The 22,426-nt window shown below is 37.6% G+C and overlaps 2 protein-coding genes across 8 annotated transcripts in view; one reads left to right on the forward strand and one right to left on the reverse strand.

Annotated features, from left to right (window-relative positions):
• Window positions 1–2,122: 2,122 nt before the first annotated feature.
• brd7 (bromodomain containing 7) lies at window positions 2,123–12,880 on the forward strand. The gene is made up of 17 exons (XM_079866456.1): window positions 2,123–2,267; window positions 3,105–3,298; window positions 3,386–3,509; window positions 3,625–3,682; window positions 4,426–4,570; window positions 6,131–6,241; window positions 6,509–6,693; window positions 8,037–8,148; window positions 8,267–8,342; window positions 8,423–8,530; window positions 9,873–10,014; window positions 10,246–10,357; window positions 10,522–10,578; window positions 11,751–11,847; window positions 12,115–12,258; window positions 12,488–12,631; window positions 12,749–12,880. The coding sequence occupies exons 1-17, from the start codon at window positions 2,219–2,221 to the stop codon at window positions 12,784–12,786; spliced, it is 1,896 nt and encodes a 631-aa protein (XP_079722582.1). The 5' UTR covers window positions 2,123–2,218; the 3' UTR covers window positions 12,787–12,880.
• Window positions 12,881–14,349: 1,469 nt separating this feature from the next.
• The window catches only part of adcy7 (adenylate cyclase 7), a 58,755-nt gene continuing 50,678 nt past the window's right edge, over window positions 14,350–22,426 (reverse strand). For all 7 annotated transcript variants that reach the window (XM_079867989.1, XM_079867990.1, XM_079867991.1 and 4 more), the window contains exons 24-26: window positions 17,461–17,575; window positions 16,163–16,287; window positions 14,350–16,004 (exon numbers count right to left, since the gene is read on the reverse strand). In XM_079867989.1, the coding sequence (XP_079724115.1) occupies window positions 15,858–16,004; window positions 16,163–16,287; window positions 17,461–17,575 (387 nt within the window). In that variant the 3' untranslated portion in view covers window positions 14,350–15,857. The remainder of the gene's footprint in view (window positions 16,005–16,162; window positions 16,288–17,460; window positions 17,576–22,426) is intronic.

Genomic DNA, 22,426 nt, shown 5'->3' on the forward strand with positions numbered 1-22,426 from the left:
GGGTTTCACAGTTTAGGGAGTTTTGAGAGATTGCATATATTCTGGTGCGTCAGTGTAATTGATGCATAATTGTGGCATCCTTTTGAGTCCCTTTAATGTTCAAAGTTAAGGGAAAAACAAGTCCAGCCCTGTGTTAAGATATTAATGGTAAAATGAATCACCAGAACAAATGTGATGATTGTCCCCAAGGGCTTGTGGCTGCTTTGATGAGAAATCCATCCAAGGCACTGTTTTCAAAAGACACTGAAAGTCATTGACTTGGAGAAAATGAAACTGACCCACCTCACTGTGCTCTTGTGCTTTTGGATCCATCTCTTAAGGTTTTAAAGTTTGGATGTCATAGTCGTCAAATTCCATTAGTTTTCCATAAATATAGCATAATAGAGCATCATACCTTGGCTCCATGTTCCTACTGCACATTTTTAAAACCTGGAATATGATTCAAACCATATAATTTGATTAAAAACTTTTTTTAATTATAATTTATATACATATATACCGTATATATAGTTTTTGTTTTAATTTAGTTTTTCTTTCTATATATTTCTGTTTATTTTTTATTCAGTTTTTGTACTTTAACATTTTAGTACTTTTAGTACATTTTAGGCCTAGTACTTTAACGTATTTCAGTTAGTTGCCAAGGCAGCGTTTCTAACATTTTTAAGTTTTTCATCTAATATTTATATTTTATTCCAGCTTTATTTCAATTTTTTTTTTTTTTTGATTTACAGTAATAGTTTTAGTTTACAATAACAACACTGGTTGGAGAGAGTGATAATGTCTTCACACACATATTTAACAGCCTTTGCCCTTTGGTATTACACAAAGTTACACAATGCACATTTTATAGGATGAGCAAAGGGAACATCAATGCCATGATTTTTAAAATAAGATTTATTACAATGATGGGATTCATTTCTAATGGTGATAGCTGTAATATTACTAATAATTACTCAAGGGATTCCAAGCAAACCAGAGCCATGTGTGAAATGGCATTACAAAAGTAGCCTATGTGATGGAAAAGAAGATTAAGTCCAACATGTCTATTCAAACAGGGATAGCTTCCCTCAGATTTAAGGCCTGTTGCAAATAGATACAGCATAGCTTATAGAGCCATTAAATCATATAGCCATTAAATCAATCTCTCTCTCTCTCTCTCTCTCTCTCTCTCTCTCTCTCTCTCTCTCTCTCTCTCTCTCTCTCTCTCTCTCTCTCTCTCAAATTCAAATTCAAATTCAAATGAGCTTTATTGGCATGACTTGTACAGTATTGCCAAAGCATTGGCCATTACATAAATGGACATTACATACACAAATAATCAATAAATTCAATAAATCAATCAGTAAACAAATGCATGAATACATTTATATATATAAAAAAAAAACACCTATGTACATTAGTACCAACATTCAGACAAGATAAGGATGATTCTGACTTTAGTTTTGTCCACTGGCTGACTCTCGTAGTTTGTGGCAGGCTGTCACATATTTTGCTGCTGTTGTGATTGAGCTGGAGTTCGCTAAATGTGAAAAAAAAGAAATGACTTCATTAAGTAAACAAACAACAAAACAAAAAAGAATTATTTTTTTTAAATCATATGACTTTATTGTAATCCCGAAGTTCTGGATGTGTTTATGTTTCTAAACTTATTTTAAACTTCAACACCACGTAGCCTACTGGCTTTGGAAATGGAAACTATGAACTATAACATGAGCTCAAACAAATTATGTTCTATGACAACAACACAGAAGTATTTTTTATTTTATTTTGCTCTTTCGTCTTTCGATGTCAAATACAACATTAATAGCTCTTCTTACCTGTTAGGGTTTTGCATTGGGGACGCTGTTGTTTTGAATGTTTAACAATGGTGCCTCTTAGCGGTAGGCCTATTTGTATTCAGTTGCACTTTTACCTCGGACTGATTTTTTCCTCGTGTTTTTCTAAAATGTTTTTATTTTTATTTTTATGTGAACCTATTTCACTCTGTTATTTTATTTGTAACTACTTGTGTATGGAGATGCAGTCAGTTTTGTCAAATTATGACACGATGTTAAGTGTAGGTTACACCCCCGAACACTAGACGCCGCTGTTTGAATCCTGTAACGTTAGCTCCGTGAGAGGCGCTCTGAAGTCTTTACCGAGTAACGTTAACGACACAAAACAAAGAGCAGACTGGTCAAGCACTGACCTGACTGAACCACCGGCTTTACTTTAAATAATGGGCAAAAAGCATAAGAAACACAAATCAGAGAAGCACACACACGACGGTAGGTCACTCACGATTCATTAAGCAGGCTGGATAATAGTTTTTTCTTCTGTAGGCTGAAAGCCTGTTTTAAGTAACATTAAACTAACAGCAGGCACTATGAAGCGGTAAGTTACTCAGACTCTTGATTCTGTCAGCGGATGAGTAACGTTAGCAGGCTGATATCTGATGTCCACAACGAAGATAGAGTAATGTGTGTTTTCTCAGTAGCTTAATCCAAAGGCTACCGAGCTGATTGTTTGATTGTTTTGCTCCGGAATACTAGCAACTGTTGCTCAAAACATCAGATTAACCAAGGCAGTATCAGAATAACAATTAACGTTATTTAGGTTATTATTTATTAGGTTCTTTTCTCCATAAATGTATTAAAGCCAATTCCTCCTAGAACCAGATGAAAGTGCATTGGGCTTCAGAAATTAAAATTTTGTATGTAGGTTTAAAAGAGATTTTTCACACACACACAGAAAAAGTATTATTTTGTGTCTTTGTTATCACTAATAAATAGCTGTCTCTTTTGAGAAAAATTATACTTCTCATAGACATAGTTTGGTATATGAGAAGTATAATTCTTCTCAAAAGTCACAGCACTTGCATATGGTTGTCCTATTGTTATTTATTTAATTGCTTCTATTGCTCTCCTCATTCGTAAGTTACTTTGGATATAAGCGTCTGCTAATTGATTAAATGTAAAAGAGGCAGCTATTTATTAGTGATAACAATGACACACTAAATAATATATTAAGGTTTTCTGTATTAGGTTAGGTTATTAGTATAGCACCTAAAGAGAGACATTGGATAAATCAGTTGTTCAAAGTCGTTTGTGTTTCTGGCATTGAAGAGTTCACCGAGCGTCCTCTGAAGCTGGTGTTAAAAGTGGCCGGGAATGAAGTCACCACAGGCAGCCCTAGCCTTGAGAGTGTTTATGACGACCAGGTAGATTACGACAAACACAGCAAGAAAAAGAAGAAGAAAAAGAAGGACGAGAAGGACAGAGCCAGTCCTCCAGTGTCGCCGGCTGACAAAAAGAAAAAGGTGAGATTTGAAAACTGTTTTTGGCTTGTGATTTTCTTGTGTTGTTTACCTGCTTACTACGTCCTAAGCAATGAATGTGTCTCATAGATGACCAAAAAGAGGAAGGTCCCAGACTCTGTGGATCCAGAGTGGGATGAACAGAGCAGAACTCCTGCTCGCTCTGATGTTTCCCAGGACAAGCCCCTCACCCTCTCACTTGCCAGAATGGAAGGTAAAGCAGTGCACCCTCTCAGGGTTTAGGATTCATCTATTTTTTATGTTATTGTTTTGAAGGATTGTGTTCTTGTGCTGATTATCTGTTGATTATGGATTTTGTAATTCCTCAGAAAAAGAGCAGACACCTCTACAGGAGGCCCTGAGTCAGCTCATCCGACAACTCCAGAGGTAGGACTAAACATGGCTAACTTGAGGACAAGTTGTGGATTCATATATAACTAATGCACAGTACTGTTGAAAGATTTGGGGGTCGTGTTTTTAAAATGCTCACCAAGGCTGCATTTATTTTATCAAAAAATGCTGTAAAGACAGAAATATTGTGAAATAATATTACAAATGAAAATAACACTTCTTTTTTTAAATACTTCTTCCTGTGACAGCAAAGCTGAATTTTTAGCATCATTACTCAAGTCTTCAGTGTCACATGATCCTTCAGAAATCCTTCTAATATGCAAATTTGCTGCTCAAAAAACATGAATTATTATTATCAATGTTCAAAACTCTTCTGCTTTTTTTGTGTGTGGAATCTGTGATACGTTTTGTTAGGATTCTTTGATGAATACAAATTTCAAAACAACAGTATTTATTTGATATGGAAGTCTTTTGTAACATTATACATTTCTTTACTATCACTTTTGATTAGTTTAATATGTTCTTGCTGAATAAATGGATTAATTTCTTAAAAAAAAAAACTTCAATCTTACCAACTCCAAACTTTTGAACTGTAGTGTATAACTTAATATATAATTAAAGTGCTGATCTTAAAAAAAACTTACACAAATGACCTCTGATCCTGCATCAGTCTTCTATTAGATGTGTTTTGGGTCTTATTTTCCTGTTGTGTATGGTCAAAATCTCAAAATACTGTCTGTAAATACTGAATGAGAGCCGAACGCTGCTGTTTACTGCAGGAAAGACCCTAGTGCATTCTTCTCATTCCCTGTGACGGACCTGATCGCCCCAGGATACTCTCTCATTATAAAGAGACCCATGGACTTCAGCACTATGAAGGAGAAAGTGAAGAGGGAACAATACCAGTCACTTGAGGAGCTCAAGGTAATGTGATCATCACAGCCATTACTAGGACACAGACTGGCACTAAAGCCCAATTTATATTTCTGCGTCGAACTCACGCCGTAGCTACGTTGTCGGTTGTGTGTAGCACACGTAGCCTATGGCATACCCTGACGTGCACCTCTCCAAAAATGTAACAACGCGTCAATTCTACGTGGACCGAAAGTGCTGTGATTGGTCTGCTAGAACCCCTCCCTCAGGTTTCACATGCTCCCTCTGCATGTGTAATTGCACGTCAACGCGGACAACGGCGCAGAAGTATAAATGAAAACCGACGCGTAGCCTACAGCGTACAGTGTACGGCGTAGGTCCGACGCAGAAGTATAAATCAGCCTTTAGGTGCAGTAAGTAATTTCGGAGAAACGCTGTTGAAAATGTAATCAACACCCAAACAAACAAATTGGTGAATAATTGCTAGATGAGTGAGTCCTGAAAGTCCTGAAAAAACAAAACATGGGTTTACATAAGCCGCTTTACCACCATCGGTCCGAACAGTTCTTAGAATGGTAAGGAATGGTTTCAGTTGTGTTTCCACTTCTCGGCCCGGCGAATGGCTACCCGCGCCGAACCGTGCTGCTTGAATCCGTGAAATGACGTCGCCACTCAGGATTGGTCACTTGTCTGTTGCCTGGCTACCAGTTTCTCTGTAGCTGGTTAAGCCCGCTATTTGAGTGAAGTAAACAAAGCAATAATAAAATTAAAAGCAATAGCTGACCATTCTCCATTACGCGGCCGCTATTTACATCTGATATCATCAGTAAACCATCGTGTTACCAAGGCAATGACTGACGCATTTGTATTACATTCCAAAGAGCGGCCGCTATCAGCCCCACAGTGGAAAATGAAACCATAACCGTACCAGCTGTCCCGGAGCGGCACGGAATGGAACAGTTACGCATTGAGAACCGTTCGGCCTTGACGGTAGAAAAGCGGCTATAGTCCTGGCTGTGTGAATAGGAGAAAAACAGAGTGGATCAGACCGATCAACTGAGCACCAAAGCACTTTAGTAGCCATGGTGGGGGAGGAGAGAAAGTGAGCAAGTGGGACATTTGTAGAAAGAAAGATAGCTGAGATATTACCAAAAAGGAAAAGGTCAGAGAAATATACTTGGAAAATGAAGGGTTGTGATCAGGAAAGAGCTCAGACCCGTGTTAATACTGGATAAGCTTTCTAGATGTTAGAGAGCAGGAAGGCCTCAGATGGATGCCGAAGTTGCTTTGTTTCTGCTGAGTAACATTAGTTTTGCCATGTTTCACAGAACCAAGATATGCTGCTGTTGTTGTTGAATCACAGCTGATTCATCCATACTCTTGCAAACTGTTGGTGGCTGCATAGCATGGCAGAGCAATGAAGGGAGGGGTGTGTTTATTTGGGTTGATTTCAAATATGCACCTTTAAGTAGTCATATATGAATTATTATTCCAGCTGCTTTTATTTGACAAGTGACAAGCAATGATCTACACAGTCATATATTGAATATTGATAATGGTCATTTAGACGTGGACAGTTGATGAGGTGATGCTGTGCTGTTATCCCCACAGCTGGATTTCAGAGTGATGTGTGAGAACGCTATGATCTACAACAAACCAGAGACGATTTACTACAAAGCAGCAAAGAAACTCCTTCACTCTGGCATGAAGATCCTGAGCACAGTGAGTAGAAGAAAAACTGGAAAATTGTATTGGAACTTCTATTAGATAAAGTTACATTTTAGAGGTATAGTTGTTGAAACTAAATTTAGCCATTTTCACAATTTTCTGTTAAAAATCAGTTTTCACACCAGAGGGCGCTGATGTGCCATGCACAATATGATCCCATTATTAGTGGTGTTGTAGTAGAATGTTGTTCAGTTATACCCATTCAAATCTATCAAATTGGAAAAGTTGAACATGAAAAATAACTTTTTTTTGTGCATTTAGGAGAGACTGGACAGTTTAAAGCAGAGCATAGAGTTCATGGCTGGTCTGCAGACGTCCAGCAGTCGTTCAGCAGAGGATGGAGACGAGGATGGTGGGACGTCTGACCCTGCCAAAGAGAACTCGTCGGTCATGGACACAAGTGACAACTCACAATCACCCCGTGTAGGCAATAAAGATACTCCAAGGTATGAATCACATATTTCTGTTTTTTTAACTTCTTCTCTATTACTAGTTTGTCTAGATTAAAGGCCGGTTCACACCAAGAACCTCTGCACCAGTTGTAATTGCACACTTCAGCTATGTTAAAGTTATGTTATTACAGTTTTTTAAACTTTATGGGTTTAGTTATTGTTCATAATGTGAATAGGCCTTAATCTTCCGGTCATCAAAGGTCAGTTCAGTTGAGAGTTGGGCGAAACTTCCTTTCAGTTAGTCTGATCCTGATGTTGCTTTGAAAGTCTTTTTTTTTTTTTTTTTTTTTATAATTCTTAAAATAATGGTTCATATTAATCACAGGCAGGATATGAAACACTGCCAAATGTGAGTGAAAATGCGTGCAGGTTTCTCGCCAGTTGGCAGGTTACTTCGACATAACGCATGATTTAAAACCGAATGTCTGACCGCTGCTGATCTATGTGACGTGAGCAAATCAAAGACGCATACAACGTGTAAAAAAATCTGTCTCAACTTGTGCATCTTACGACAGCCTTTACCTCAGTGGAAATAGGCGTTCTACATAAACCTCTTAGGATACATTTTCTTCTTCTCCACATTGAGATGCACATCTAAAAGATTACATTTTAGAAAGTTAAGCAAAATAACACCTTTATCCATAAAATATTTATGGCTGGAAATAGTTTTCAATTCAGAAAGTTAATACCAGATCTTAATAATCACGGTGATGAATTGGCTGCCATTTAACTAAAATAAGATGTATTGTATGCCTGGGAAAAAGAAGAGCGTGACTTTACTTAAATGGGTGATGTGGTCAGTAAAAAAGCTTCTTTTCTCCAGTTTTCCTAACTGTGCAGCTATTCACATTGGCTTTGTAGCTGGATTCAAGGCTTCTGATGCTGTACTGAAGCCAGTGAGACATTCCAAGGTGTTGCCGGGGTGTTCACTGTCTTTCTCTATTTACTCTCTCTTTTTGTTGCTTGCCTACGTAAATCGGCTTGGCTGCTGCAGTGGGCCGGAGTCTTGGAATGCTTAAACATGTTGTGACTTGTAGGCCATCTGTAGCCAACGAGATACGCACAGACACACACTTTGTATCTTTTCAGGGAGGATGAATCATCTTCCTGCACACTACTCCGCAGGTAGTGTAGAGGCTTGAGAACAGGCCCACAAAGACCACACACTGATCTATTACGACATTATTCATAATTTATCCAATCACTGCTCTGACATCTGAGTTCATTAGGAGTTTCAGGAATGATATGCCTCATATGTGGGAATTTATTTCCTCTAAAGCGGGAGTATTACTGATAGCACAAATACATTCAGAATTGCATCAATGTTTGTGTAACAGGGACAGTAAGGATGACGCTCAGAAGAGCCAAGCAGAGAAAGACCTGGAGGAGATCAAGAAGATCGTTGAGGAGTCTGGAGGGAAACTCTCAAACAGACGTCTGCAGTGTGAGGTAGGAGTACAACACCAGAGAACATGAACCATGTGTTACTGTACAGCATTCACATGTGAGATCATTCACTGAGCATGTCAGATAACAGTTGGTGAACGGTCGCTTTTCTTATGAGCAGCTGGAGTTTGAGAGAAGGACGTCTGATGGCTCAACCACTCTGGGAATCCTGAACCCCGCTGACCTGAGCGCTGGAGGTTTGTGATTATGAGTGTTAAAGAAAACAAGCAAATGTTAGACGTGTGTACAAAACGTGTATCTTATGCTTCCATGCCAGATCCAGGATACTGCCCAGTCAAATTGGGAATGATGGGAGGTAGATTGCAGTCTGGAATAAACACCCTTCAGGGTTTCAAAGAGGACAAGAGAAACATGATCACCCCAGGTATTATACATTCACTTTTCACTCTGTCACTAACTTGAATCTCACTTTGTATCAGTCTCAACCGCTCCGTTAAAACCAGTACTACTCTTATTCGTTTTCCTGGAAAAATGACTTGATGAATAAATAGAATAATGAATAAAATGTCTCAATTAGCAATGGGCTTCAGTCTGTGGCCTAACCTTCAGTCATGCGGAGGAGATCATGGGAAGGGTGTGTTATAATCTCTGTTTGAATACCTAGTGTTCAACTCCCAGAGGAATGTAATATTATGTTCCTGCTGTCAATTAGAAAAAAATCAGTGGGCTGTAGTTTCTACTCATCTGGGGTTTTTTTTATTTTATCTGTCAGTTATCTGTGGTGCTTGCTATATAAAGTTTTGCTATTGTTCATATTTTAATCCCCAAATTAAAAAATGTAGGACTTCTTGTCCCACACTGTGACATGAACGATACCGCAAATTGTGAGGGTTAAGCAGAAAAATGTCATAGCCTTCCATTTTAAGAAGCCAGGGATTTGGTAAGCAGCCACATAGCACTGCTCTGTTAACCACTCGCAGCATCCTAGTGAGGGTTTTCATGGCCATTTCTCACTTGGGGACATGGGAAAAGGTAAAACGCTATAGTTGTTTGATAAAAATGTTAAGGTTTAGAGTCAAGTTAAAGATTTGTACCATGTAGTTTCAAACTGACTGTTTTGGAGTGAGCAGCGCATTAGGTTTAGACCGTCTTTTATAAATCTCTCATTGTCTTCTATAGATTTTGGCCTGGGGTGAGGTGACCTAAAATGATTTAAAATAAGACAAAAAAAATCAAGATGTTTATTATTTTATTTCACCCCCCTCAACAACTGTTTCATTTAATGAACCAGGCTTTTCACAGTCTTGGAAAACCTTGATATATGTTGTAGCCTAATTTTAAAAGACCTGGAAATTTCTAGACCAGGAAAAGTCATGTAAATGAAGAAAATCTTAAAACAGCATGACCATTTTTTTTTGGACCATGCTAAAATAGATTCCATATCCAGTAACATTCAGCTACTAAAACTTCTGATATTCTAATTGTACTTATTTTAGTTACTTTTAATTTACAGAAATTTAGAGTACCAATAGATTAAAATAAGTTTAGGAAACCAATTCAGGAGAAGGGGGAACTTACAATGGAGTCTAAAAGGTTGAGACCCACAGTTTTAGACTGTGTTCTGTCCTTCCTCTCAGTCTAACCGCTGGCTTTGGCAGTTACTTATTGAAACATTGTAAAAAAATATACCTGCTATAATTGGAATCAGTCTATGTTCCATAAATTATGTGTAAAGTCCCCACATGCCTCTCTCTCTCTTTTTGCAGTTACCTATATGAATTACCTATATGGCCCATTCAGCTCATATGCTCCTACATATGACTCCAGTTTTGCCAATATCAGCAAAGAGGACTCCGATCTTATTTACTCCTTCTATGGAGAGGACAACAGTCAGCCAGAATCTGAAAGGTATGTGTGTGTATGCTTTGAATTATCAGACATATAAAGAAATATATCCATGAATTTAGATGACTAAGAAGCAGCCACCTACTCTTTAAAACTGTGTTTTGAACCTACATGCATTTGTGGTGTTATGTGAAGCTGCTCTTCTGCAGGACAAAAGGCCTGATTCACACCCTTCCACCACTCCCCTTCCATTCCACAATTATAATTTGGATGTGTGTGTGTGTGTATGTGTAGCGTTGCAGATTTCCTTGCTAAATCCGAGGAGCACATGAGCAGGTTAGCAGATAATATCTTGGATGCTTTGACCAGTGGGGAGCACTCGAAACAACTGAAAGAGACAGCAACTGTAAGAAATCTCACTACAAACTCATTACTGCAAGTCTTTGGTCAAAATTTACCAGCACATTTAATCCATAATATATGTATTCTGTGGTATATCCAATTCTTTTCAGTGGGGCAGCTTACTTAAATCTGTTCTGGTTTTGATAGGATGATTTTTGTTTTCCTCAGGATAATCTGCCCATGGAAGAGCCTGCAGAGAAAGTAGACACAACAGATGATGCTGAGGTAAAGCACTCTTATATCCTCAGAATGAGATTAAAATGTCTACAAGTGCATACTAGAGTACAGCTCACTTGAGTTGAAGTGAAAACACAAACGTGGTATTCAAAGGCAGCGTCAGGACCGCAGACTCTGTGCTCTGCAGCAGCTGTGTCAACAACACCAACCAACTTTCACACACTAATGAAAAGAATATTTGCCCAGACACACACCAACACACTCTTCCCCCTGTCATTTTTTGACTTCCTCCTTCACTCACACTGATGTATGTGTGTGAGGGTGCTGTGGACATAGAAGGAAAGGTAAGCATGGGTCGTCTGTGAACATACTGCAGCATTAATCTGTGTGTGACTGCGGTCCAGCTAGCATGCCTTAGCAGGGTGGTGCTACTGTTCAACACTGTTTTTAGCAGTCTAAGTATCACATATTATAGCTAGTGGATAATTCATAGTTTTATCCCAAGACCCAACAAGCTTTTTATCAAGTGATTCCCAACACTGTGTACTTACCCCTAACGGGATATCTAGGCTGGTTCCATGGGCTACATGGAAGGAATTTGATTGTGCTTTGTAAATTATACAAAACAGAAATGAACAGCCAAATAATATGGCTGTCGGTACATTCAAATAACAAACTGTATATAATGCTATAATTAGTTTTTTTTTGCCATACTTTTCAAAAGTTTAATGTTATTGTATTTTAATGAAATGACAGTAAAAATAATGTTACAAAATCCTGAGAAGAATTCTGAATAATAATAATAATAAATGTTTAATTGTTTCCACATTTTAATAAGAAATGTTTTTGAATTCTGAAGGATTGTGTGATTTCTGGAGTAATGATGCTGAAAAATTCAGGAATAAATTACACTTTAAAGTATATTAAAAATAGTGTCTTTTAATTTAATATTTAACTTTTTTAAATTTATTTCTTAATCAAATAAATGCAGCCTTGCTGTGTATAAGAGACTTCTTTCAAAAACATTTGAAAAAAATCGTAAAGACCCCAAACCTTTGAGTGGTAGTGAATACACACACAGGCACGCATAGTCCAATAAAAAAAGTGACATGATTTGACTGCACTTGATGCTTGCACTTTTCTCCAAATTTTGAGCACATTTCTGGCCTGGTGTCAGTCCATGCCCCCCTTTTCACGTCTTTTCGCGCATGTCTCTGTAGGTTGTTGCGTCAGATCCCAGCAGTGGTGATAGTGTGATGGCCCTCAGTTCTGTGGGTTTGAATCCTGACCTGCTTCCTGAGAGCTTCAACACAGAAGGTGAGAATGTCCTGTTTCTGAAAGTGTAGTTTGAAATATGGACATATCCTGTTTAGTCATTTTAGATGTGATCAGACCCTATGAAAATCCAGGCCCCATGTTTTTCCAGTTTATTAATGAACCGTTTTCTTCTCTTGAGATGCATCTTTCATGTCTATTATGCTTGATGAACCGATTACGATCCTCCTCCCTCAGCAGTGGAATGTAACGCAGCGCAACAGTAACACGCGTGAGCTCATTTCCCAAAAAAATCTCTTCCTCCCTTAGAAGCAGAGCATTTCCAACAGAAGCTGGATGAGACGACGGTGTTGCTGAGGGAGCTGCAGAAGGTTCAGAAAGAGAGACTGAGTGCCAAACAGCCGCCAAACATCATCTGCCTACTGGTTCCTACTGCTAAAGAGCTGCAGCTTGGTACGCACAAACACAATACATGACCTATGATGACCGCTTCACTGCTCTCACTCTATCAGATAACACTAGACAAACACTAACATTTTTCCTGTCTCATGTGTTTTTCGTTTTTCCTTACTCAAGGAGTTTTAGTGCACATTAACAGACCTGTGGGTTTCAGCAGCTGTTTAAATGCAGATATACTTTGCACAGTTTTGATAACTTCTAACCCCCACCATTCTTATTGCAGCGGAGAAAGTTACGGGTAACCTGGCCCATTTGACCAGTCAGGTGACCCCTGGTGACGTGTGCAGTGTTTATGGTATCAGAAAGGCCATGGGTGTCTCGCTACCCAACGATAACGCACAGGATACGTTCACACACCTGACCACAGGTAATGTAAACGCTCAGCACAAACAAGAAATATCCAGCAAGTTAGACTTGGTCTTTTTACGCATTTTGTTTGTGAAATGACTGGAAAATGCGGGTAAATGTGTTTTTTGTGTTTCAGTGGGAGATATAATTGAACCCATGGAGGGAGTGTGTTGAGATCATCCATCAGTCTGCTTATTCCAGATCATCCCGCAATGGTGCTGTTTCTGATTTACTTTGGTTTCATTAAATAAACATCATTTTTTAAGCATTTTGTGTATTTCCATTCTTAAGTTGCAAAAATTGAACATTAGCAAATGTAGTAATTAGTAAATAGCTCATTTTAGTTCACCAAAAAATGTTCATCATTTACTAAGACCTTTGTTCATCTTCAGAATACAAAAAAGATACTTTTGTCCATACATTTGAAAGTCTGCGCATCAAAAAGATATTGCGAAAGTAATCAAAATGAATGGAGCTGTGTGCTCCAAATTTTCTGAAGAGCAGATTTAATTTATTCACATATTAACGGGATAGTTCACCTAAAAATGAAAATTCTGTCATTTACTCACCCTCATGTCATGTCGGTCCAAACCTGTATGGAGTTTCTTTCTTCTGTTGAACACAAAAGAAGGTATTATGGGGAACCAAACAGTTGATGGAAGTCAATGGGGTCATAATACCTTTGACCATAATACCTTCTTTTGTGTTCAGCAGCAGAAAGAAACTCCATACATGTAAATGACAGAATTTTCATTTTTAGGTGAACTATCCCGTTAACGATGATCAATGCACATACATGGAGCACATCAGATATGGTAAATGGAAGCTCAAATGTGCTTGCCTGATACGAGAACAACCATCAAGAAAACACATTTGAGTTTGTTTACTATATTTGATGTGTTCTATGTATGGGCATTGATCATTGTTAATACTTGAAGCTAAATTATTAAATCTATTCATAATATAAAGCGATAATGTCTCTTCAAAAGACTTTAATTAAATTATGTTTTATTAACAAAGTTCGGGAGGAGCACATTAAGATAATTAAACCTAATTAGACACGAGTGGAGCACACTCTGTTAATCAACCCAATCAACGAGGTAAGAGGTGTGTATATATATATATATATATATAGAATATACAGCAAACTTGCCTCTGTTCATTCACAGTTTAGCAGCATCCCTCCACCACCCCATCTCCTCACTTCTAGTCCTAAATACTCTTACAAAAACCGGCGGAGTACGCTGGGTTCGGGCAAAAATTCCGAGCTCGGAGCCCTCCCCCCAGACAGCACGCCAAATACGCATAACCTTTACTCTGTTTGTAACCTTTAATTGATGTAAGTGTTAACTCGTGAAACCACGATTCATATGGATGATGTCTGTGTATTTTATTTTTTTTATGCGTGAAAGTTCTGGTTGTGTGGACTTATGAAACTATTAAAATATTGTGTTCACAAACATGAATGTAAGTCTTGTGTGTTTGGAACAACATGAGTAATGATGACAATGTCTGAATAAAATATTAAAAGGTTTGAAAATTCTAGCTATAACCTGAGAGTGGTTCATAGCGGCAGTTGTGCTCTCTGCTAGATCACAAATCCTATCATGCTATGGGAGAATTAAGAGTAATCCTTAAAGGAAATGAGACCAAGACCTATGAATGTTATTACTTGTGTCGCCACTGATGCTTTGATTTGAAGCCAAAATAAAGGTTTTATTTTTTTTTATTTTTTTTACAAAGAATTGCAATTCTAATCAGCCTTTATATTTCGCAATGCCAGATATAACTTCAATGACAAACATTTACAAAAGAACATTTTAAAATAAAAGCAATATTCTGAGTTTATCCATTGGGAAATAATGTTGGTCTTAATGCTCTCTTGAGATTTGCTACTGTGGTAAGGCAACACATCATTTATCTGTTATAAATGAATCTGCTATTAGAAATATACAGTCTCACCCTGCAGAATGGAGCCCCATGTCCTGTGTGACCTATGACCTATGGGTGCAGGAGATTTCTCTCAACAATTTGGCAAAATGCTACACAGGAAGCATATTAAGTGTAAAATGATTTATTCTCACAAACACTGGTACAGAAAGGCAGCACATAATCTCAAACCATGTAGATTCGGTCCCACTAACATTCAATGAGTGCTGAAAACCCAGAGAGGCGCATAGGAATTGCAATCTAAATTGAATGTTTATGCCTATGGCTTCATTAGACATAAATACTTCCCACTTTCACTAAGCATTCTCATGGAACAGAAACCGAGACCATTTGAGCAAATTAATTTACTGCGATGTGAGCTAAGATGCACGAGTACATCCATTCGTGAATATACAACTTCAGATGAGAAGCCACAGAGCTATTTGGTCAAGATCTGAGAAAGACGATGGGAAATCGATGAAAGTACATTTTCACTTTAAGATCTTTAATTTTCATTAATTTACATTTATTCCCCTGGTATATGTAAACATTCTTTAATAGTTGAATCTGTAGGATATTATGAAGCTAAGGAAGGCCCATCTCCAAAATCCACAACCTCAACTCAAAGGCAACAACAAATCAACACTGAATGTCAAAATTTGGCATTCAAAACACTTGGCAGTTTTTTTTTTTTGTAAAGAAAATACAAAAAAAGCATCCACAGTATGTAGATTCAAGCAAGAATAGCCACTATTTTGTTGGTCCGAAAGTTGACAGAAAAGTTGATAATAAAGGACACATTATTTCAAATGACTGAAGAAATTCTAGATATTTTCACATCTGTTTATCTGTGATAATGAGTTTGTGTGGGTCAGGTGTTCCCTCTGCCGACAAGCTCAGTCATCCCAAATCAGTCTAAATCCAACAGGATCAAGGCTACTATGACAGCAGTACCCAGAAAGTCTGAGAGCAATACTGAGAACTATTTTTAATATTTTCCTTCAGCGAACTCAGTTCCCCACTGTCTGTGGTCTGTGTCCCATAAGAGGATCGCACAGTTCAGCTTGTGTTAGTGCGAGATTTGTTTATGTATACGATGCTGCATATCTGAGAGTTTCAGGTCTCCAAATGCTGCCAAAACAAACTCTAACATTTCAAATTCAGAAAAAATGTGGAGTTCTTTAGACATGCTCTAAAGAAACAAATCCAGTAGCAATAAAACATTCTTGGAAAAAAAAAGAAAAAAGATCACATATAGGTCCAGAGTGTATGTGTGTGTTTGTGTGTGTGTGTGTGTGTGTGTGTTGCCGTCAATCTCAGCTCAGACCGATGCCCTGCTGTTTGCTGGAATCTGTGCACACAAAGAAGGTTTTGAGCTCTCCTTTGCCCTTCACATTGATCAGGCCACGACACTCACATAAGTAGCCCAGCTTCTGCAGGACATCTGACGTCTCCTCTGTCACCTGCAACACAAACAGATGTCATAGAAAAACTGATCTTCATTTCATGTTTTAACGAGGGCAAATCACTAAGCTATTTTGAAAATCTAGACATGAGAAGAGAATTATCATCATAGCGGATCTAGAGACGTGAAGTACTGTAAGAGTAATTCAATTCCTACCTGTATTTTTCCCAGCTCTCCAGTGCTTTCCATCCGACTGGCCACATTCACAGTGTTTCCCCAGATATCATACTGTGGTTTCCTGGCTCCAATCACCCCAGCAATCACTGGGCCATGGTTTATACCTGCACAAACACACGCAGATCAATGAAAAAAACTCTGCATTTGAATTCATGCTAAACCAGCAGTCATTCACTGTCACTGTACTAATGGTGCATGATTTTGGGGTTTGGGGGGAATCTAAATGTGATTTAAAATGCGATTCAAAAAAAGAAAAACAAAAAGGTTTGCTGTGCTTGGTTACAAAATGTGTCCAGAGTTTGAGAGTATACAACAATATGATTATAAAATAATAATAATTATAATTATTATTAATTTGATCACAATTATTACTAAATAAAAATATCAAACAAAATAAGAAAGAGTATTATTGTAACATTTCACTGTAAAATAAAATAGTTTAAGAAAAATATGATATAAGCTGTGCAATAATAATAGTACGACTGTTAAATGACAATAATATTTACAGATGTCTTAATTTCTTCATTTCAAAGATGTGAACATGGTTAGCACGTTGCGTTCACAATTGCTTGTTATAAGTGACCCAAACACATGAACACGCAGCAATGAGCTCGTGTGGTGCAGCATTTACTGTGATCCAAGCCACTCTGAGATGCTGGAAACACTGGATAATGAGCTGCTTGCGTGTAAAAGAACACGCTGTCTCGCTTCACTCTAAAACATGCAGCGCATCTATTTAGTTAATTAAATCATAGCATTTGTGTAGCCCTGGACTGTTGTTGCTTAGTGACAGCAAAACTGTATTTGAAGCTCACTATAATTTGACTCACAGAGTACTTGATCGCATAAAAACAGATCCAGCAATACAGTGAGTTTCATCCTAAAGTGACAGCCGGAATGTTGCTCTCCTTTTTATAATAAAGTCTTTTAGAAGGGATTTGTGTCTGTTGTTATAGTTTGATCAAACCTCAGCCACAGATGGGTGATATGTTCTCAGACTCTTAAATGGAGCGTTTATGAAGCATTTCATGCCAGTTCCCTGAGCGCATCTGTTATCCCTGAGCAGCTGAAGATGCCTGAGTTCTCTCTTATGAGCTGCCTTTGTTTTTCAATGAGATTTTCAGCTACATCCTGTATATATTGGTTTCATTTTTAACCCTTAATTCATAAGTCTAAAATGAAATATCTCTTGAAATACCTGGAGATAAAGTGTCCTCCAAGCAATAACTGAGTAATTAACAGTGAAGTAGAATTGAGGGTTTTGTAGCCAGACTTACCGACGCGAAGCCTGAATGTGTTGAAGGAGTGTCTGTTGATGCCGTCCAGCTTGCCGATCAGAGCGATTGCGAACTCCACCATGTTTCCTGTCTGTGCATTCTGCCTCTCACGGTCCTGAGAGCACACACAACAGAGCTCAGAGATACATAAATGATGTAGCTTGAAGGACACTTTTATAAATGCAGGGTGAGCAGGGGTCAGAGAATAAAATGACTTGCATAGCTGAAAGCAACTTCTTTTATTTGGTTTAAAAATGTGCAGCCTCCAATTTTTATCACCTTATTCATCAAGTGCACCTCAGTCACAAATGTTGGAGAGTCTTGAAAAGACTCTTTTCATTTTCCATACCAATATAGTCAAGGTGAATTGAAATCTTAAAGCACATATGTATTATTAAAATTCATAAATACTTTCAGCATGTAGTCAGTGGTTCTCAAAGTGTGGTGCCCGGGAGATCAGCAGAAGAAGAACTGCTGAACAGCGTTCAAGTGCACGAAAAGTGGTTGGTGCCCTGCCTTTATAAAGCGGTACTGAACGCCAATTCCACTGAATCTTTCTTCTTCAGAACCAGACCGTTGACTTTGCACGGTCTGAACAAACCCGACATATAAGTTCCTCGCCATAAAAAAGCTGTGCCAGTGGACGGCATCACTGCTATTGTGAACGCACCACTACGCTGCCATGTTCCAGCGAGAAGATGCAAGAAGCTGGTCCAGATAAGTAGAAAGAAGCAACCAGGAAGCACACATCCAAGTGGCAGTCAAAAAAGAAAGAAAACAAAAGAGAATAAATCCAATACAGAAAGTTTGCCAAAGCTTTCAAAAAAAAATTTGCTGAAAAATCCAAATGAAACAACGGATGAGGTGGAAGACCCAGCCCACACCATCAGATAGGGTTGGGAATCGAATTCCAATTCTGGAGTCAGATACTTAAGGTCAGGTATCGGATGCTTGTTGTAAAATGTAAATTTCTATTCCACTAATCAATTCCTATGTGCGGGTCAATGACGTGACGGGTAATTTTTTTTGTCCAAAGGCCTTAATAATAATAAAAAAACAAATATATAACATCCAAAGTATGTAAGGTAGTACAACTTGATCTCTTTTACTGAATCCAAAAGGTTTTAATTATATTTTACTACATATAAAGGTATTTTAAAGATTTTGAAGTGTCAAAAGGTCATTCGGTAAAACCGATATAGTAAATATTTAAATGGAATAATATTGTTTTTAATAACTAAAGGAACTACAATAATACAAATATAAAGCAGATAAGGCTCTTTTTTTTACATTTCCCCTTTTCTCCTTTCCCTGTGCAATGTTTTACTTGAATATGTTGGAGTGTTTAGAGTAGTCCAATAAATGATTACATTTATGAGATCAGTGATAATTTGTTTTAATATTTCTTCTGTGGTACACACTATATACTATCTCAACATCAATGTCAAATCAGTTTTTAACTTTCAAATCAGTGGTTAAACCGAATGAGCATCTTGTAAAAAATGTTTCCATCTTGTAAAAAATGACAAAAAACAGTGTTACTTGATTGTACAAACCACAAAATCTTAAACTAAAAAAACTAAGTAAACTAAAAAATGGTTTCAAATATAGTTGTATCTCCATTCTATTTTTTTACACTTTTAAAAACCTTATCCGTCAATGACCCGTGCACATTTTATTGTGATTTTAAATGATTTAAGCACAAGAAGATGCACTCGCCTATAGTCAAGTCAAGTCACCTTCATTTATATAGCGCTTTTAACAATGTAGATTGTTTCAAAGCAGCTTTACAGTGATAATAGGAAATTAAAGTAACAGAGATTGTTTTGGCTTTACAGCAGCTCTAGATTAAAGTTAATGTGCAGCTGAAGTTAGTTTTGATTGATTCACTTCCGTTGCTAAGATCACCAGTTATTAACTTATGGGCCGCTAACACGACACCGTTCTAACAGAAAACACTCAACTCAACAGTGCCTGGCGGCTCGAGAGCGCAAACCCTGAAATAGATTCGAAGGCGCAAACCTCAAAAACGCAAACCTGCGAAAACGCGTGCACATGTGCATCACGTGTTTAGTCTATAGGTATGCGTGTTTGAACCTATATGTGCGCAGACGTGTAGTCTTTCTTAACAAATTTACCTCAACAAATGACTTGTCTGGCCTTAAAAATGTATAATACAGAATTATTTATCGCTTCCATGGCCAAGTGAACTGGAATTATTTTGACAACATAGTGCGCAATTATGAATTCAATTGAGTTCTCTTTCGCATCTTTTTGCTCTTGAACGGACAAATACACACACAATGATGTCAAAATATCCTAGGAAAGTCACTGATCTTGAATAAATAACTTTAATAATCTTTATTTTAGTTATAAAAAGAGCTGTGTTATTTTACATTTGATTATATTTGATTTCTTGGTTCAGTTGTATTCATTTTGGTGCTATTGCTATTTTTTTTATTTGTTCTTATTTTATTACTGACCATTTAATTTGTCTTTAATAATGTTTAAAATATATATTAGTAATTCTAGTTGTTTTTACTGCAGTATTTCTGTTAAAACCAAATAGGCAAATGTTCCTCATGTAAGTGTTCTTTAGCCTGCTGATTTATGTTCATGGTATTCAGCTGTAACAAAAGGTTTTGCAAAAGTAGATATATCTGTCTTTCCTTATTGGATTCTCCATATAAGGAATTGCTCAAATTCAAACAATACCCAACCCTAACGGCAGTGGTGATTATAAGGTGTGTATGCAACGTGTAACGTGTCTGCTGCTTTTGTAAGCTCTTTGAAAGGGGAAGCATATTTTCAATGGTATTTCACTCAACGCTGTATTATGCATGCCAAACAAGTAATTGTGTATGCCGTCAGAGTTTTCACAGATTCACGTTTTTTAAGTTCACTTTCAAAACTCGTTTTCAAAAACGTGCACTTTGAAACCTACTTCAAAGTTCGAGTTCTCAGGCCACCAAAACGCCGTTGTCATGTAAATGAACCGCTAGAACACATTAAAAGTTTTCTGTAAGCGGCACCTAAGTTAATAACTAATGATTTTTACAACGGAAATGAATCAATTAAAAACTTACTTAAAGTGGACTGATTTTCTTGTAGAGCTGCTGTAAAAGCCAAAACAATCTTTATTGCATTAATTTCCTATTGTAAAGCTGCTTTGAAACAATGTGTATTGTAAAAAGCGCTATATAAATGGTGACTTGAATTGACAAAATCAAGACCTCAGATAAATTCAAGAAGGTTTACTTATAACTGAAATGAGCAAGAGCCAAATTGTAAAAAAAAATTGTCTGCTGTTATGCAAAGAAAAATAAATCCAGTTTTTAAATCTCACTAAATTCTCTTCAATATTAATGTTGTGCAATTCCAGGTAAAATGCAATGTTGGGGCTTAGGGGCCTCAGAACCTCTATCTTAACTTAAGTCATGCAGCGACGTAGACTTATGATGCCATAACAAAACCATCCATTTTGTGTTAAATTGTGGTAGATGTTTCTATCAAGCTTTTGAAATTCACTGTCATTTAAGATTTTTCCTCCAGAATGAAAGTTTGAGATTTAAATATGCTGCAAACGACCTGTTGCTATGAACCAGTCATAACAGCAACCCTGATGTTGCATGTTTATTAATATAGAAATACAACTAATTGAACCTTTTATTATTAATAATGAACCGTAATAATCCTAGCCTGACAAGCCAGAATCACATCAAGATGTTGGGTCTGGGAACACAGCATTGGCAGGGCTCAATAAACGGTTGTCTTTCAAATTCCCTCTGCACGCAATAGGACAGCGCTACAACCATCCAGAGCGTTTTCCCAACAGCGGAGCTAGTTGATAGATTAAACTTTTGCCGTATCCGGTCGGCAAAACTTCGAACACATCTTCCTTTTTTAAGAATGACTTCAGAGCCGTTCTTTGTTCTTTTCTCAAAGAAAAGCTTAACTCCAAGTCTTCCAGAGTCGCGGCCAAAGCCGATTCGAAAGACCCATCTTCTTTGTTTTCAAGTAGCAGGGAATTCACGCGGAACCGTCGCAACTCTGCCGTCATTATGTTAAGCCCGCCCACTGACTCTATACACGATATGATTGGCCTGACTAGAGTTTGTTTTTTTCCAGCTCGCAAGCCAACGGAGAGTTGCTTGACGACACTGGCTGCAAATTACATTTGCTGCTGCTAGGGTGCGTCTAGATTTCTAGGCTTTAATAATCCACCAGTTAACTGTAATTTAAGAATTAGTTTAACACCCTGTTTTCATTCCAAACAAGAGGCGTGTAAAACACTAATTTCAAGTCGCAATATCACAAAAGTAGAGACAGATCTTTTATTCCATATTGTGATCTACACACTACCCTTGCAACTAAAATTTCACATTTGGGTGAAACGGATTATCGGAAAGAAAAAATGCAGGACGGGGACTTGTTGCTATCCATTAGTTGTTGAGTACAGACTAAATGAAGTTCCAAATGTGGGGTTGGGAGCTTGAGCTAAGCTTCGGGATCGAGCCCCCTTTATGGACAGACTTCAAATTACATTTAATGTGTGGCTTAATCAGAGTTATCTAAATTGAATTCACAATGTTTTGCAAATCATTTTCATAAAATGTATTTTTTAGTAATCCTAAAGCAAAGCCTCAGGATATGCCAATGCCACCATTACTGATTGGTGCATAGTGACATGTGGCACATTTGAAATGCCTGCATTCCATTTAGAGGCAAATATGTGAGATAATAGCTACTAAAACATCAAAAGTATGACAGCAAAAGCTGACAAATTAACATAAAACAAACTGGTAACAGTGGGCTACAATTAGTATGAGCATCCATCTCTCTCTCTCTCTCTCTCTCTCTCTCTTTTCTTATTAATTAAAAATACAAGATACATGAGAGGTAAAGCCAGTTGAGAATTTAACACACTGACATTTATTCATTTTATGAATGCATTTGTGAGAGTCGT

Source organism: Squalius cephalus (genome assembly GCF_949319135.1).
Source record: "Squalius cephalus genome assembly, chromosome: 3".
Classification (NCBI taxonomy): Eukaryota; Metazoa; Chordata; class Actinopteri; order Cypriniformes; family Leuciscidae; genus Squalius; species Squalius cephalus.

Excerpts from the sequence above, each read along its gene's own strand:
- brd7 (XM_079866456.1), top strand. The coding sequence starts at position 2,219 with ATGGGCAAAAAGCATAAGAAACACAAATCAGAGAAGCACACACACGAC. Across the intron at positions 10,015-10,245 it reads AGTCAGCCAGAATCTGAAAG|CGTTGCAGATTTCCTTGCTA; the intron begins GTATGTGTGTGT and ends GTGTATGTGTAG. Across the intron at positions 12,632-12,748 it reads GTTCACACACCTGACCACAG|TGGGAGATATAATTGAACCC; the intron begins GTAATGTAAACG and ends TTTGTGTTTCAG.